General features: G+C 46.4%; 1 protein-coding gene across 1 annotated transcript in view; it reads left to right on the top strand.

Annotated features, from left to right (window-relative positions):
* Window positions 1-1,518: 1,518 nt before the first annotated feature.
* The window catches only part of MIB1 (MIB E3 ubiquitin protein ligase 1), a 347,133-nt gene continuing 329,929 nt past the window's right edge, over window positions 1,519-18,722 (top strand). Inside the window, exon 1 of the mRNA XM_078687432.1 lies at window positions 1,519-2,084. Coding sequence (XP_078543558.1) covers window positions 1,856-2,084 — 229 coding nt within the window. The 5' untranslated portion in view covers window positions 1,519-1,855. The remainder of the gene's footprint in view (window positions 2,085-18,722) is intronic.

Below are 18,722 nucleotides of genomic sequence, written 5' to 3'. Positions count from 1 at the left end.
ATAGAAGTGCCTTCCCAGTGTGTTCTTGTAGTCTGAGTGCCTGCCATTTATTGCAGTATTATACTTCTACTTGTATTGTGTACTTTTTTGTAACATGCACACGTCACTTTTCCTCGTGCATTGTATTGTTTGCTACCTCTTGTATTTTGTTTGCCTCTGATACATGCACAATTGCCACCATATCCTCATGTAACGCAACGTTTGTTCTTGTGTTTTGAGTATCTGCCTTTTATTGCAGTTTTATACTTCTACTTTTACTTTGTACGCTTTTGTAACATGCACACACGTCACATTTTTTCCTTATGTAACGTATCGTTTGCCACCTATTGTATTTTGTTTGCTCTTGATACATGCACAATTGTCACTATTGCCTCATGTAACGTAACATTTGCTTTTGTAACATACTCACTTGTAATTTTCTCCTTATGTATCATTTCTGTTCCTATTGTGAAGCGCTCTGACACCTTCGGGTAAAGTCTGCGCTATATAAAAACGCATTAAATAAATAAATAAAAAAACATGTGCTGTGAGACCAATAACAGTAACCATGCTTGCAGACAGCTTTGTGCTGCTATTTTAAAAATAATACGCACCAACAGCTCCCTCTCTCCATAATCAGATACTTGAATGGCTGCCATGCGATAAACAACTCTAAAATACACTCAAACCATATACATCTTTTTTTTACAAGCTAACACTTTCAATAATACTCATACAGACACACTGCTTCTGAAAATGAGAAGCTTTCTCATATATAAATCTCCTCAAACACTTACTTAACAGAGTGCCCATAAATTAAAGTAAGAAAGTACTTACCTGAACAGGAGTAGCATTTAAAAGAGAAGGAGAAGGAGAGTTGTATTGTTTATTAAGATTCTAGTTCTGGATTGTTCTTGGTTGGAAAGTTCTTTATAGATGCTGCTGCGGGGATGGCAAATAAAAGATTATGCATAATGGTAGCCTCCAGACTTTTAATGAAATTGAAACTTTCCTTCTTGATAGCTAGGAAATGTTACATTCGTTGTAATTTTCTACAACTGGGACAGCTTGTTTTATTCCCATTCCCTTGCAAGTACAAGTAGTTGACATCGACGAAGGGCAGCAATAAATAATTTCGGTAAAAAGGATGGCCATCTTTAAAAGTAGATAAAATAGATAAAGTCCCTTCTGATCGAGGTCTACTTAAAAAAAAGTAAGTATTACTATAAAATGCCTAACCCATCCAGCATCACGTATTTAAGCAGCTCGACAGAGGAAAATAAAATAATTACATTAATCGTATTTATATGTATGTATTTTTAAATGAATTTGTTGCATTCGTGATCTCTGGGTATAATATGTTCCTGGACAATTTTGAATACGGTTTTCCCTATTACACTTTCAGTAGGAAGTTGCCGATGTCCGCACAATGACGAAAAAGCATTACTTCTTCAAGATGGCTGACTCACTGCGTACGGATTAGCGAGCCTCTGAGAGAAATTCTTGTCCTTCCTTTCTGCCAAAGCTCCCATCTAATTTGTGTCCTTTGACTGACTGTCTGGGGACCCATCCGGCACGCATGCGCTCTAGGCGCCGCCGGAGGGGGATGTTTTGGATCTGCTACTTTCCTTCCCCTCCTTGCGTCCCCGCTCCGCCCCTGTCCGGCGGCCGCCTGTGGTCATAGAAACTGCTTGCTCCGCAGAGCGGCTTGATCCCCCGGATGTGAGACGCTGGCAGAGGGGCCACGGCTGCCGAGCTGGAAAGTTTGCGGGACTCTTTGGGTTGCAGCACCCTCTCGCTCCGAGCGATCGCTGCGCGCGCCCCGGGCCGCAGGCTAGCGCGAGGAGCCCCCGACCCGACCTCTGTGGACGCAGCCATGAGCAACTCCCGCAACAACCGCGTGATGGTGGAGGGCGTGGGCGCCCGTGTCTCCCGTGGGCCCGACTGGAAGTGGGGCAAGCAGGACGGTGGCGAGGGGCACATAGGCACCGTGCGCAGCTTTGAGAGCCCCGAGGAGGTGGTGGTGGTCTGGGACAACGGCACAGCTGCCAACTACCGCTGCTCCGGAGCTTACGACCTACGCATCCTGGACAGCGCTCCCACAGGTGAGAGAGCCTGCAGGGGCTGAGGGAGCAACATGTCGGTGCAATGTTGGAGGGTACCGCATGCATTATTGGAGTGTGAGTTAAAGAAAGACTGACCTACAGAATGTGTTTGTGATGGGAACTTGGGTGCAGAGATGCATCAAGTAGATGACACCCTACGGGGAATTGCAACCTGCCCCCCCCCCCCAAAAAATAAAAAGAATAGGGAAAGTGATAATTGATACGGTGGATTGACTTCCTATTCAGACACCTCATTCCCATTATTGACTCTGTGCCACTAACAGTTGAAGGTTGAGCCACGGAGGTTGAAGGTGTGTTTATACCAGAGGACCTGTTATCAACTGAGAACAACTTGCACGTTCCCATTGGCGTGATATCACATCTACCGAAAAGTTCTGTTGCATAACCTTTTAAATCACTGGGTGTGATCGCTCACTGACAATCTATGTGGCGATTTAATGCTCCGGACCCAATATAGAAGCGCAGTTCCGATGTACTTTTGTTCTTGGGGAGTAGATTTAACACATTTTGCAGCATGTTGTCACCTTACATTAACAATATATTGTAAGCGTTTGCTCGGCTTCTAAATACGTGAACTCTGTTTCCGGTAGTTCGCGATACCCTGACTTAAATCCAATCAAATACACTGATGTGATTTTTTTTTTTTAAAGTGTGAACAATACAGATAAACCCTGTCACCTGTAATGCAGGAGGAGCCGTTTAATGAGTCCCAGATTTTAATTTATGTGCAATATTTGGTTACAAGCTAGCGCATCTGTTGAATAACGAGATGCGTTGTTTTATTTGGAAGCAATGTGATACCGATGTTGTCAATCAAATGTTTCGTTAGGTTGTACTAAACTGTGGTTGTCGATCTCTATTGTTTGGTTATTGTCACTTTAATACTCTAAAAGTAACCTATAATATGGTGCTACTGTGTTAGGCGTGTGTGTGGCTTGAATGGGCAGCAACGCACACCTGTAAAGACACACTGCAGATAGTGCAATGGTTTAAGTATGAAATCGCCTTAACCACTTGCTCTTGTAAGGGAGTCCGTCATGTAGTCTCCCGTACGACCTTTTCTTTCACCCATATGCAAACTGCTTTAATTTTTTTACTTATATTTGCAGCTTGTCGGTCTGGTGTTTTCAACTGCTTGCTTCTAGAAAGTCTTTTTTAGCCAACACACGTATTTAGTGTGCCACACAATACAGACGTTTCTGCTTTCCTTAAGTATCGAGCAGCTCCGTGCTGTCATTGTGCACGTCCCAGCATCTCCATTCGGTCCTTTTGGACACTTTAAATTATTCGCAGAGGCCGAGAGCCGTTAGACCCGCAGCTGGGCCGCCGCTGTGAGAAGACATTTGCATGACAATGTGGGCGGCCCCATCTGTGCCTGGCCTTCTGCTTTGCTACGCGGATGCCCCACTGACTGTGAGTTGGGGGAGGCACGCTTTGGGACATTGTCTTCCCTTGAGAGAGCACAAGTCTTTTGTGCACCCCACAAAGAGGCATCCCTACCTTACCTTCTGTGTGGCAAGTGGCCTGGGGTTGATCGGCAGGCGATGTGCAACGAGGCCCATTGGTATGCACACTTTGTCTTCAAGCTAGGCTTTGTCTGGGGAGTTTATTAAACGTTTAAACTTGTGGACTTTCATCTTTACCAGCCAAGGAGGTAGCACAAGTAAAGTTTGTGCTTACTGATCATCAGATGTGTTAAAAGGTAGAATACTGAAATTCAGTAGGCAGAAGAGCCCATCATGTTTTGCTTCTTCTTGTGTTACACATCACAACGGATGTAAATGAGGGATGGTTTTGCAGCAGTCTTGGACCTACGGACTCTTGACATGAGGACAGCCATTTGCTTTAAGAATGAAATGCACATGCTGTAAAGGCTAGGCTTATGAAATGCTGAAGGAACGGTGTCGCTTGTAATGGGTGCCCGGGATCCGAAAGCGCTTAAAGGCATTCAGATGATGGGAATGTACTGTTATGTTATATTGTTATAAAGAATTTCTACAGCGCACGTACTCCGGCTGGTTTCATGGCGCTAACTCTAAAGTCTGTCGGACCATAGGACGAAGTTACTCATGAGCCTGCCCAAACAGCCATGTCTTTAGCATTTTCCTGAAGGTCAGAATGGTGTTACAAGACCTGATCTCCAGTGGAAAGTAGTTCCATCATTTGGGGGCCAAGGAGGCAAACCTGCGTCCTCCCTGGCGTTGTAACTTGAAGGCAGGGGTAGTTAACGGCTGATGGTGGGCCGAGCGCAGGTTGCAGGAGGGGGTGTACCTAGATAATAGGCAATTAATGAATTGAGGGCTCCGGCAGTATAGAGAATTGAAAATTAAGCACCCTGTCTTGAAGGCTGCGCGTTGGGAAATGGGGAGCCAGTGGAGTTTTTGTAGTAACGGTCTGGCAGATTGCCATCTTGGTTGCTGGTGAATCAGTCTCGCTGCTTGGTTCTGTACTACAGTATGTTTGCCTGTTTGGACCCGAAAGAGTCATGGTCCAGAACATCTGCGTTTTTGCTGTGACCTGTCCTTCCATCTCTTACTACCGATCTCCTTTCCCCTAATCAAACTGCTTCCTTCTACAGGTGTTCTTAGTTTGACCGCAGTGTTTTACCAACATTCCTAGTGTACCTCAGCAGACTGTGACGTTTATTTTAGCAATAGTTCTGTTTTGGTTATTTGTTCATTTGCATAGCAGAGCTTTTGTATGAGGGTTCTTTACAACTGTAACATAGGATAAACCTTTGGGATTACATCAACAAGAATTCAGAATAACATACATTTTATCAGAGCTAAGACTTATAAAGGCAGTTTCTAGAAACAGTACGATGTTTAGTCTTACGCATTGTCTTGACATTTGAGATGCTTATGGAAGGTAGAGCTTGGTTGGAGTCAGTGTTTTGAGGTTAGGATCTAGTGATTTCCAGGCTGCAGTGGCTTCCCTATATAAGGATTTGTTTCTGGGCTGTAACTTCTGAATTTGTGGTTTGGAAGAAAAGTGTTTTTTAAAAATGTTGTTTACACGCCACCTCAACACCTCTGTTTGCACCTCACCAGTTCTAGGTTTCCCAGAGACTTGCTGGTGTGGTGTCAGTATCATGCAGGACTGGGCCTTATTTAGTTTTCACTTGTGCAGCGTAAGTGCCTCTATGAGTAGACCACAGTTAGTATATACAGTGCCTCCAGTGAACACTGCCACCTCCCTTCTGTCCCCCCCTCCAACATCTTTGCTGTTATTGCATTTGTGTTCTCTCCCCTGACCTCAAAGTATCCGCAACCGTTATATCTAATATATTTCATGCACCTGCACTATTGTCGACTTCTGAACCCTTTACATAAATTGCGTACATATATACAAAGGTAACATTTCAAATAAAACTTTGTGCAAACACTGCATATACCTATAACAAAAGTTAATATGGGTAGAATCGCCACCTTCTTTAGCATTTCTTTACATCGTTATTATGACTGTTGTAGGATAAAGGGTATTTCGGCTTAACTTCTATTCTTTTTTCTTGCTGGATGTTTAGTTCGGGTGAGCAAGACTCAGGATAGTGATCCTCTCTAAATCTATTGGTTATGCGTTACTCCTCCATATAGCATTCACAGACCACCAGCATACACATGACACTGACATGATCATTAACATATTAATCAATGTATGCTTATTGTAAGTGCTAATGATCGAATAATCCCACTGTTCAGGATGTTGAGAAGACATCCTCAGCATTCTTTGATGCTCTCTTTAAGTTTCTTTTTTGGGACGTAGAGTGGGTGGTGCCACTCCTCCAGTTTTAGAAAAAAAAGTGTTTTTGTCCACATTGTACAGTATCACGATAAGGCATTGGCACCGTTCCCAAACATAAGGCCTGTTCTCTTTTCCAATGCTTGTTTCCACGGACCAGCAGCAGTGGCATGTTTCCCTTCCACCCTTCTTTCGTTGCTGTATAGAATGTTTACAACAGGGACGTCTTACAAAGGAGGTAATGGGAGAAAACGGCTCTAATTGCCAAATATCCAAGCTTTAAATAATACGAACAGACATATGAGCTTCTTATTTTATATATACTTCTTTTCACTGTAATGGGTTTTTATATTTCTTTGTTACTTACACTCTTTTTCTATTCCAGAAATGTCAGGCCATTAGTTAGTATACGGATCTATGTGTGTGTGTGTTTGATTTGTAGTTTTGTAAAGCGCTCGTATGCCCTTGGGCATCTTGGCGCTGTAGAAAAAGACATGGTGTCCTGAAGCTTAGTGAGGGTTGGTTTATCGGGACTTGAACAGCCATGTTTTGACCGCTTTCCTGAATGCCATAAGAGAAGTACTGTCTTTGATCATGAGAGGGAGTCGATTCCAGTCTTTGGCAGCGTGTAGTAGGAAGTTTCTGCCCCCCCGTCTAGTTTGTTTGAACCTGGGGACTTGTATCAGTTTTGCCTGGCTGGAACGTAAGTCTCTTGTGGGGACGTATGGCTTGAGGTGGGTTCTAAGGAACAGAGATCCCGAACCTTGGAGCGCCTTATAAGTTGAGCACAGTGATTTAAATCTAATTCGTTTTGCCAAGGGGAGCCAATGTAGCATGTCTAAATGGTGTGATATATGCTCTGATCTCGGGATATTAAGTATCAGTCGTGCCGCTGAGTTCTGCAAGCGTTGTAGTTTAGTCAAATGTTGGGCTTGCATCCCGGCATATAATGCATTTCCGTAGTCAAGTCTTGATAGGGCTAAGGTGGTCACCACCGTTTTTCGGGAGTTCATGGGGATGTATGGCACTAGTTTCCTGATCATTTTTAGGATAAACCACATCGTGGATACTAGTTTGTTGGTTTGAGCTTCAAAAGTGAGTCTGTTATCTAGCAAGATGCCTAGATTTTTGACTTTGGTCACCGGTGATGGACAGTTGCCAAGATCCGCCGGCCACCAGTCCGGGGACCAGATTCCTGCATTTGTTCCTAACAGCATAACCTCGCTTTTATCCCAGTTTAATTTTAGGCAGTTTTGCTCCATCCACATGCTAACCTGCTTCATGCAATTTTTGAAGTTATCTGCCGTGTCTGAGGTATTGTTTTTAATTGAGACTACGATTTGTTTGTCATCTGCGTATGACACTGGCAGCAAGCCAAATGCCCTGATGATTCCGGCTAGCGGTGCTACGTATAGATTACAAAGCGTTGGGCTCAAAGAAGACCCCTGCGGGGCCCCACAGGGGGAGTTGAAGGGTTTAGATTTTTTCTCACCCAGTTCCACTGTGAATGCTCTGCTGTTCAGGAAGGATGCCAGCAAATTTCTTGCATCTTGATGGACTCTTACTGCTGCTAGTCGGTTCAGGAGCGTGCTATGGTTCACTATAAAGCCATCCACAACCAAGGCCCACTATTCCTAAAACAAGCCTTCTGTCCGCTTGAGCACTCAAGAACCTTACGCTCATCATCAGCCCATCTGCTGAGGCTCCCACGCACACGAAGAGCAAATTGGGGCGACAGATGTTTCTCTACCGCGACAGCCAAACTCTGGAACACGCTGCCCCTCCACATCAAAACTGCTCCGACACTCCTCAAATTCAGAAAAAAACTCAAAACCTGGCTGTTCTCAGCATAAACTCACTTCCTCCACATATGAGAGCTCTGCTACGTCAGCGCCGAGACACCCTTTGGGTATTTGCGCGCTCTAAAAATCGCACTAAATAAATAAATAAATAAATAACTGTATCGAAGGCCGCCGATAGGTCTAATAGTATCAAGGCGGCCTTCCCCCCCGGCGTCCAGTATGCTCCTGAGCTCTTCCACCGCCATCAGCAAGGCTGTTTCGGTGCCGTGCCCTTCACGGAAACCGTACTGAGAGGGGTCCAGAATGTTTGCTTCAGTGATGTATTGGGCAAGTTGTTTATTTAGATGTTTCTCAGTTACTTTGGCACCAAAGGGAATTCTAGCTATTGGCCTATAGTTTCCGGGTTCTTCTGGATCCAAGTAGGGTTTTTTCAAAAGGGGTAGGACTGATGTTGATTTCCAGAGGGCGGGATAGGTGCCTGAGATAATTATGTGTTCCATAAGGCAGATCAGTTGCTCACTGTACAGCTCTGGGAAGAGATGGAATATTTTTGGTGGGCATGGGTCTGAATATGCCCCGGATTTAGTTGCCAAAATTGTCTGGAGAACCTGTTCCGCCTCAGGGAGGCAAAATTTGAACTCTGGTTTTGATGTTTTGTTAGGAACCAGGTCCTTAGTTTGGTCATTTTTTTCCCGGGTAGGAGTTTGTGGGTTAGCAGCTTTGAAAGAATCATAGACCCGGGTCACTTTGTCAATAAAAAATTGACCCAGAGTGTTGCAGAACTCTGTAGTGGCTGGCATGATGGTGTTAGCCTTTACTTTGGATAGTTGTTTTACCGTTGAGAATAATTCTTGACTAGAGTGTTTTGCCTCCTCTATTTTCTGAATAAAATACTGGCTTTTTGCGGTAAAAATCAGTTTTTTGTATATGTTCAGGGAGATCTTGTATTCGGTTTTGCTATCTGAGTTGTAGCTTATTCTCCATGTCCTTTCAAGTTTCCTGCATATACTCTTCTGAGCCCTGAGATTTTCCGAAAACCAGGGTTGGGATGGTTGTTTTTTCCTAAAGATCGCCTTTTTTTAGTGGTACTGCTGTTTTTATGGCCGATGTTATCCATTTAGAGATTTGGTCAGTGGCCGTGTTACAATCCCCGGTTGGGATCGGTATAAGTGACGCTAGGTGGTCTCGTAATTTAAGGGCGTCTATCCTGGACCAGTCTAGGTATAGGGTAGGAGTGTCTTGTAACTGGGGGGACGCTGTCCCCTCTATGTTATCCAAAATTAGAGAGAAAGTTATAGCTTTATGGTCAGACCAAGGAACGGGGAAGCAGTCCATTATTTTAATGTTTTTGTTAGAGGTAAAAATACCATCTAGGGTGTGTCCTGCTTTGTGTGTGTCTGTATGGACTAGCTGTTCTAGAGCCAGATTATTTAGTGTATCGGTCAGTGTAGCTGTTCCAGTATTGTCGCTATTTTCAAGGTGGAGGTTAAAGTCCCCCAGGATGGTAAAGTCAGGGTATTGCACGCTGGATTCTAGGAAGGGGTTTAGTGAGGCTGTCAGGTTGATTCTGGTTTTAGGCGGTCTGTAGACCAGAAGACAGTCAAAGGTATAGTTTTGTGTTAACTTGATATGGAAGGACAGCGTTTCGCAATCCGAGGTGCTACCTAGGTCGCAGCTCTTCATCTGTAATTCATTTCTGGCGATAATAGCTAAGCCCCCCCCCACGAGCGTTGATGAGTCCAGCTTTAAAAGATTTTATTTCAGGGGTCGTAGGCTGAGAGTGTAGGGCCCAACTGCTGCAATGTGTATACTCAGACTTGAGCTGACATTTTGAGCAGTATTTGATTCCAGCTAGCGGGAACAGCGGGCCTCAACAGGGTTTAGATCTTAGGGATAATAGCTCATCCGTGGAGTAGCTCCCCCTCCCCCCTCCCCCTATCGTGATCTTGTTTGACAGGGGTTGTGGCCCTGGGCCCGGTCCTGGCGCGGACGGGCACAGACGGGCTTGCCTTTGGCGCGCCGCCTGCACGCGTCCGCTGCGCGGTCTTGGTTTATTCATAATATATACCAGAAAGGCGATGTCAGGGGGTGTGTCTCGCTCAACCCGGTCCGCCCTCCACTCAATCAGCCTCAGCTGCGATGGACCGGGGTCGGAAGGGAGGCGTGCGGCGCAGGTAAGAGTAGTGATGAGCTAGTAGTCAGCTTATTCTAAACTCAATTGCTAAAAACAAATGTGAAGTTTTTTAAAAGCAACGTTTTTTAACAGACAAACAAATCACAAGGGTACGGCTCACACACAAGCGCGACTCACGTCTAATCTCTTTTTGGCAGTTTTACACAGTGCACATAGTACAGCAGAGTTTAGAAGTGCTGATTCTCCCTATACTCAGTTAGGGCCAGAGTTGGCAGACTTTGGAACTGGGTAAACCAGGTTCAAGTCCCAGTGCTGGCTCAACATCCTGTGATCCTCTGAGCATATTACTTAATCTGCCCGTGCATATAAAAAATGATTGGTGACACTATAACCCGTTTTGCGTTACTCAGGCCGTTGCACCCGGGCATATTTCTCCCTCTTATCGAAGTTGAAATGTTGGCATGTAAGCTCTTCCCTGCTTGAGTGCATACAAGGGTGCCTATCTGAGGTCCAACACTACTAGCATTGGAAGTATGCAGCTGACCGTTACTACAAGAAGTCTGTTTCAGACCAAGGAGCTGTGAATGGAATGATCAAATACTAGGTTCTGGTAACGATCTACTGGTCATCAGCTGAAGTGTATTTAAGTTAATAGTTGTGAAAACTTTTTGTGTCCTCGAGACCAAACCCTTTACCAGCTCTTTCAGGTCTTCTATATCGCGCACTAAACCATCAAGCATAAGGCTCAGTAGAGGAAGAGACTCCTTTCTGCTGAGAAGATCCTGTATATTTTTAATTGATTGATGCTTAGCTGGAATTGCCGTCACAAATGGTGAAGATCGGTTGGAACAAATAATAGTAGATTCATTATGCAGGTGTAAAGAAGGAAGTAAATTTCGAGTTGCAACAGTATTCTCTTCAGGCTTAGTAGGTTCAGTGTTGTTTTTTTAGACCTCCTTGCAGGAATAGAGACCTTTTGCTGATGAAAACAGGCGATTTTCGTAATAGGCTTGTGCAGATTTCAAAGTATCATTGTAATTGGTAGGCAAAGTCTCAACCATGTGAATCAAATCACCAATCTCAGTTAGAGTACAATTATATGCTGCATGCCGTAGGGTTTTGAGGACTTAATTTGCTCTCGATAATGGCTAAGACGCTTTACCCGTTTTTAAGTCAAAGTAAAAGACACATTAATTTAAAGGAAAAAAGGCAAGCATTGAATGCCATAGTGAGGGCAAAATAAAATAATCAGGGTCATGAATTTGTACTTTTAAACCACTTACAAGTCCCTTGTGTCCTTAAAGTAAAAATAAAAACAAGCAATATAAAGTCACCTTATAAGAAGGTAGGGGGGGTCCAGCCCCTCCCGGCTTATGACGAGTGGAGACGGACACAACACCGGCGTATCCTGTGCTGCAGGTAAAGTGAGCGCGCTTTATAGCGCTGCTAGTCACATATCCTCTGCTTGCAAGGGGGTAATGGGCCTTGAAGTTCACAGGCCCCCAGGGCGAAACCATTCAAATGCGCACCATATATATGTATATGTATATATATTACATTTCTGCATATCCAAGCAATACCCTTTCAGGTTTAGAGTGCTCCATAAAGTATGCAAAAAAAGGAAGTAGGGAACTCTCGCTAGTTCTCAAGTTTTAGTCGCAGAGCTGCTCCTTTATATGGAACACCCTACAACACTCTACAACTGCCCACCTCAAACGTTTTCTTTCTAGCAGAGTTTATAAACATAGGATTAGCACAGTGCCATGCACACCAAAGCCCTTTGCTATTTTTGCAGCAAAATGTTAAAGCATAGGATTATTGCCATCCAAACAGAGCTGAAAAGTTTCAAAAGCCTTGTACCTCTTCAGGCACTTTATTACAGCTTTCAATTAGTAAAATACCACCCTAGCCAACCTGGCATAAATAAAATCAGTCGCTGACATGTTTTTCGCACTTATTAGAGCTTGTCAGCGAGAAATAACTTTGTTCAGATAAAAGAGCACCCAGTATAAGTGTAAACAATACCCTTTCAGGCTTAGGGCCTGATTTAGATCTTGGTGGGGGCTGCTGCCGTCCCCACGGTTCCAAATTCTTTGTCAAGCTAACAGCGGTCTACCTGCTGTATTTAGATTTAGCAGCAATAGACGGTTGACCACTGCGAAGGGAGTCTTCTTTGCTGGCTAACAGTACTCTATCGCTGTCATGAAAGTTAGAGGTTCCGTTTAGGGGTTGAAACATTGACACTCCCTCACTTCATTGGCAAACATATGTGACAGAGAATGTTTATCGGTAATTATGTTATGATTTGACATTCAATGTATCTGGCAGGAATCTGTCTAGCTAGTTTGTTTATTGACTTGTTGATGTATATATGCGCACTACTGCCCTTTCTCGCAATCCCCCCCACATGCACCTATCACTTTACCCTGTGTGCACCTGTTTTTCGATATATTTATGTTTGAATTGTCTTGTACTTTATACCTTGATTCATTTCAATGTGGTGATGAAGTAAAACCGCATATCTTGCCTCTTGTCAATTTAGTGACGAAATAAAATCACATCCATTGGTGGAAAGACTTTATGGTGGCGCTTGACTTTGATTAAATATTTTCGATTAATTCTTTGCCTTTTTGTACGTCTTGAATGCGATCCACTGTGACATTATCTTATTGTACCACTATTTACCCGAGTCCAGTGGTCTGTTTGGGTTGCTCCATTGATATATAAACTCTCTAGAAGTTGGGGCATTTGTTTGGTAACATGTTTCTCCCTGATCTTAGCTTAGATGAGTAGCATAATTGGGTCTGTACTGTCACAACTTTGCGTCTAGTATATTTAAAAAAAAAAAAATCTAACTACAGCTTGCTGGTACGATGGCTGAATGGGGCTTTTTTGTAGTGATTTGTTAATTATTACACCCACATCTTAAAAGAGGCAGTACGTCTGTGAGGATTTCTAGTGTCACCTGTAAACAAGATGCATTAGTACTTGGTTTCTCCTGACTTGCCAGACTCTCTTTCTCTCTGACATACAAACTAATTCCTATTGCGTTTCTTTACAGAACACTTCCTTGTTTATGCAGTCCCATACCCATGAACACCATGCTGACCAACGTGTCAGTGTTATGTGCACGAGTAGGTATCCGTTCTTAAGTTGGAGAACCCATAGTGGGTCTCTCTTGTTCCCAGTACACATCGTTTTTCTCTGCTGTATCATCTAGTTAGGCAGCTTCTTGGATTATGCCAAACAGTACGCACTGTAAAGTACGTTGTGATTTACTAGAAGAATGCCATCTGAGTGAATATTCACAGATTTTACAGACTCTGCCCTCACTCTGAGAAGAACCTTTTTGCACTTTTCCCTGTTGTCATATGAAAGCAAAGTTAAGGAGCTTGTGCATCGAATTTGGTAATAGGAAGAGACCATGTATCTGAGTATTGCTTCCCATGTTTCAAAGGCTGCAATTTATTCATTATTTTGAGCAGCCAACTGTGTCAAAAGCGTCGGTGGTCGAGAAGCAGGGTAAAATGGTAGCCTTCTGTGACTAGTCGAGGTTAAAGGTTGAGATGATAATTACGCACTTGAGATGCTTTCAGCGATGTCAGCCTGAGCTAGAGAACATGTGCTTTCTCTTCGAGATCTAATGTAACTTAAACAATGCAGTAGGTCTTACCTATGTGAGAGGTATTGGCTTTCCCAAAGTCATTAGTTATGTTATACATCAGCGTGGCTGCTCTTCAGCATGGCTAAACATTAGTAGAGTGGATTGTCTTAGAGTACTACAGTTGTTGGTGTCACTAACTAAAGTGTCAGCAGAGATCGGAGATAGGGTTAAAGTAACATAAATAATCTGCATGCCTGTGCTAAAAGTAGGAAAGCAAATTGCCTGTCCAGTAATAATACTGAAACGCGTATAAAATAAAATTAAAAAATAGCATGTTCCTAAAAGACAAGGAAGAATATGTACTTGGTCCATGCTCCAGGGAGGAGCTAACACAAGAAATGAAGGAAAGCATACAGGAGCTAAGCAATCAAAAGATTGCAAATGAGTGACAACGAAAAAACTAATGGTGTACTGTGGGCGGGTTGTAAGTCTACTGAATTGTAAACAATATGCTTGGCAGCACAGCACATCCAAGTCCTAAAATGGGCTTCGAGCCCACCCATTACTTACCATCGATTGGCGTCTTCACCTCTGTTAAATCTTTTGTCTTGGTTGGTCAGTGGTAACTGGGCTGGTTTAATTTTGCAAGTGGTCCCCACACACACACTTTCTGTTCCTTCCTTGCTTGCTTGCTTCCTTCCTTCCTCAGATAGCAGATTTGCGCTGGCACATGTCACATGAATCAGTTCACAATGCCACTCTGTTACTTCACTCTAGTCCACCCCACTCTCCTTTAAGCCACTAACTTTTAGTCAAGCTGAACAGCAGTCTTTCACATGTACAACAAGGCTAAAACACATGGTCAAATCCAGTTGCGCTCACATAGGCGAGGCCTCTTGCGAAAGGACGAAATGTGAAGGACCAAGCCCATTTGTAGTACATTAGCATTACAGCTAAGATGTCCTTGGGTTTAGGAGATGGCTGCAATAATATATTGGCTTTTGAGAGACTACTGAGTTAGTCCTTTTTCACATGCAGGGAAAAAAATATGTACGGAAAAGGTGGCTTATAAAGGATTTCCTAAATCTCACTTTAACTCGTTGAGGCATGTCCAGAGTCTTGAGAGAGCAGAGATCTGCGTCACAACAGGCTCCACTGTTAATAACCCTAATTAGACCCAATGAGTATGACCGTGGACTTGGTGTTGCCCTTTCCCGAGTTTGGACACAGGTTACATAATTGCCTTGCGTAGTAGCCTTAAAGGCAACTTTCACAATTGGCTGAAGGACGTAGTAGCAGTCTTTAGTTGAAACAGAATTGTTGTCCTGTCAGGACTTTGCCTCAGTGAGTCATGGCAGTAACATATAATTTACTTGCTGCTTTTCCACAAAGACAGACTTTTCATTCAATCGCATCTTTGTTTCGTTAATATTTTGGCAGACTGCACTTCTGAATTGAATGAGATATTTATAAAGCGTGAACTGTCACCCCGAAAGGAGCATCCTGGCGCTGGTTGGAGGGAAGGTGAGAGGAAGCCCAGGAGATCCTAAATAAGTGAAAGATCGAATTCATCTGAGTATCCGAAGAACCAAGTTTTCAGTGCCTTCCTAAATTGCGTTTCTGTTTTTAGGTCTTGGCCTGCGATGGCAGCGCACATGCGCAGTCGAGCTGGCGAGATCTTATGTTTAGAGGGTAGATTTCACTAGCGAGGTTAAGCCCTGCCCCTCTTTTCGATTGGCTGGCTTCACCGTTCATGCTAAACGGTGGCCAGCCATTGGAAAAGAGGTGTTAGTGACATACTTCTTTCTCTTTTAGCCCCTTCCTTTTCAGACTGGGTTCCTTGACTTCCTCCTGCTGAAAAAGATTTGTTATCTTTATGGGGCCTGCCCCATAAAGATTAGAAACCTTTTACAGCAGAAGAAAGTCGGGGGGGGGAAAAGAAAAGTCTACGTCAGACAACCGCTTTCTCCTCCCCTGTCCTCGTTTCAAGCTCCCCTGCCCACTGCTCCTTCTCCTTTCCCTCGTGTCCCCTCCCCGGTTTCCCGTCTTCATTTCCTTCCTTTTTTCTGCCTGTTCTTATGACTATTGTGGATGTGTTTTACTAATCAAACAGCAGCTGTGGCCCATCGTAACAAACTGTCTACGCTATTGAATGGAAAGTATGGCGAACAGTTTCTTGCGAGACCAAGCCTTGCTTAATTTTGTGAAGCAAGAGTTTTGCGCGGAGTGTTCAGTCTCCCTAAAAACACAACTAAGGTCACTTTGCGCCATTACCGCAAGACTTTGCGTTCTGCTTTTAATGTGGGTTTCATACCCTCGTAGTAGCAAATTCCCTTGTCCTCCCCACTCCAGTTCATGCCTTTCTGCCCCCTGCAGTCCCTTTCGCGGCACAGCAAAGACTCGTCTTTGTAAATCATACACGCAGTGATCACCAGTTGATAATCTATTACCAAAATGCCTGTTCATTTCACATTGTTTAACTTTGTAAACAATGGGTATCTAGTGTGCCTGGGCCCTGGTGAAGGACGTGTCCCCCCCCCCTTACCCCCCTTAAGGGAAGGAGTCCTACTGCACCTCTGATCGATTGCCACCTTAATCCCCCAAGTGGCCTGTTGGACCCGGCCTCGTGGCGTGGTCCCACTCCTCCCGCATGGCGGGCCCTGGATGGCATTGACCCCTGTCCTCCCCCCTGCAGCTACCCTCTCCAACCGTCTACGAGAGCCGCCACTCCTGGCGACCCCCGGCTCTCCCCCTCAGGAGCACGGCGACCCCTACTCGCCCCACGCTGCTGGTCCGGCCCCTACCCCGGGCCGCCATCTCAGGCCCCGACTACATCTTCGGCCCTCCACGTCCGGACCACGCGGCCTCTGCCTGACCTCGGCCGCGGCCCCGCGAAGCCCTGACATCGAGGCACCAAGACCCGACCAGGTGGTAAAGCGGCCACTTGACGGATCAAGGAGGAGGGGAGTTTCGATGGCCCTCCAGCCGTCCCCGGACGCCTGGTGTCGATCGCCCACTGGCCTCCCTGGGCGCTGGCTCCACCCCCCCTGCTGGGTGTCTGGACACTCTCATCCCGGCCCCTCTGACCCCCAGGCGCGAGGGTCCGGACATCAAAGGACTCCAGACATATATCTGGGGCAGCTCTGGAACGGGTCAGCAGTTGTATCCTGGAGTCGAGAGCCCTGCTGATCGAATCGCGGCTGACCCTGAGAAGAACTCGCTACTTTGAACCCTGGAACCTCGGAGCCCTGCTGACGCTGTCGCGGCCCGACCTCGCTGAACCATCCTCGGAGCCCTGCTGACGCTGTCGCGGCCCGACCTCGCTGAACCGTCCTCGGAGCCCTGCTGACGCTGTCGCGGCCCGACCTCGCGGAACCCCCCAGCTCGAGGATTGAGAGCTGTGCGTAGGGTATCCCCGTGCCAGGCTGGTACTAAGACTGTCCCGCTACCCCCCTTCCCACAGTTCCCGATACATTAAGGATCCCTCGATCCGTTTGTACATATTGCTGAGAGAACCTGCCTTTATTGCTGATAAACACTTTAAGAATCTACCCTCTTGTGTGGTGTCCCTTTGTAGTGGTGTGATTGCTCGGCTGTTACGATTCTAGGAGAGGAGCCTCGCCAAGGAGGCCTCTCGACGGCGCTCGGCCAACTCTAGAAGGAGGGGTGGGTCTCGGGGTGGTCAGACATCTTCTGCCTCCCCTGGGATCGCCTTTCTAACATTGGTGGCAGGCGGTGCGATCCAAGCCGGCGCAAATCGTACAGAGACCCACCCACTACTGACAGAAACACACCACAACCATGAGTACCAAAGAAACCAGACCGACCGCAGAGTTCCAGAAGGAACGGTTGGAAGAATATACCCACAAAGAATTGAAACAATTCTGCAAGGACCTGGGCATCGCTACCACTGGACTAAGCACCAAGGACGATTTCCAGCAGGCCCTACAAACATGGGTGGAGGCAGGAGCGACGCCACCCCAGACCGAAGATGACCCGGTCCCAGACATGCACCCGGAAACCCCCGCAACCCCAGCGGAGGAAAGAAATGCCAACGTAGAAACTGGCCTCTCCCACGAAGACGCTCGAGAGCGAGAAAAGAGCCACGAATTGGAGCTCGCCCGACTCCGTCTGGACGGAGAACTACAGCTAGCCGAGAAAAAGATAGCCCTTGAGCAACTATGGCTGCAAGGAGACCTGGAGGAGAAACGAAGGCAGAGGGACTTAGAGGAGAAGAAGCTCACGTTCGAGCACGAGCGTGGCTTAAAAGAACTTGAGATCAAGGCCAAACATGGTGAGGCCAGCGCCTCCGGGAACCGAAGCCCACCTCCTCCTGCGGACACGAAGGTCCACATCCCCAAAGAGGTCGTCAAAGAATACTATAAAAACGACGACATCAACAATGGTTTAAGGCCTACGAGATAGCCATGGCCTCTCATCGAATACCCCAAAAAGACTGGGGTGCCGGCTTGTGGGGGGAAGTTCGTCAGCGACGGGAGAGACACCCTGCTAGATCTCTCAGACGCCGAGATGACCTCTTACGAACATATGAAAGACGCCCTACTTACTCGCTATGGACTCACCCCCGAGATGTACCGGCAGCGATTCCGAGACTGTAAGAAAATCGCCGGTACTACATGGGTGGAGTACGTGAACTTCTATAGCAGAGCCCTAGAGGGGTGGATCAAAGGCAGCCAGGTCACCACCTACGAGCAGCTGTTCAACCTCATTGTATGGGAGCACCTCTCCAACAACTGTTTTGTCGAACTCAGACAGCATCTCCTCGACAGCAAGCTGACCGAGCCACGTAAACTCGCCGTCGAGGCCGATCGATGGGTGAGCACCCGGGTCCCCCGGAACTCGATGGGAGATTACGGCCGAAACCCCCAGGGCTCCCCCGCCAGCGAGGCAGCGGAGGAGGCCAGAACAGGAACCGAGACTCCCCCGCAGTGCCGCCCCGGAGTCCACCCCGGGGGCCGCCCCCGACCCACACTTCACCATCCCTGGCCAGAAGAGGGGCCCCCCCAGCACGGCCGGGGCCCCGCTCGAACGCAACCTGTTACAAATGCCAGCGGCCCGGTCACTATGCCAGTGAGTGACCCCCACTGCCCGTTGAACCAACGACCCGGCACCACCGGTCCTCCAAACCGCCAGATCGCTGCCGCCGCCCTGGGAGAAGAAAGGGGCGAAGAAGAGAACTATGACGAAGACCAGGCCGAGTGGGAGCCCGCCGCCATGTCCCTGGTATGTCTAGGCGAAAGAGACATGATCCCCCGGGCCCCGATCCCGGGCAACACTCAGAAGTACCGCCAGTGGGTCACCATTAATGGGCGCCGGGC

Source organism: Lissotriton helveticus, chromosome 4_1, assembly GCF_964261635.1.
Source record: "Lissotriton helveticus chromosome 4_1, aLisHel1.1, whole genome shotgun sequence".
Classification (NCBI taxonomy): Eukaryota; Metazoa; Chordata; class Amphibia; order Caudata; family Salamandridae; genus Lissotriton; species Lissotriton helveticus.
Note: the sequence above shows the minus strand (reverse complement) of the source record. Positions and strands in the feature narration are given on the sequence as shown.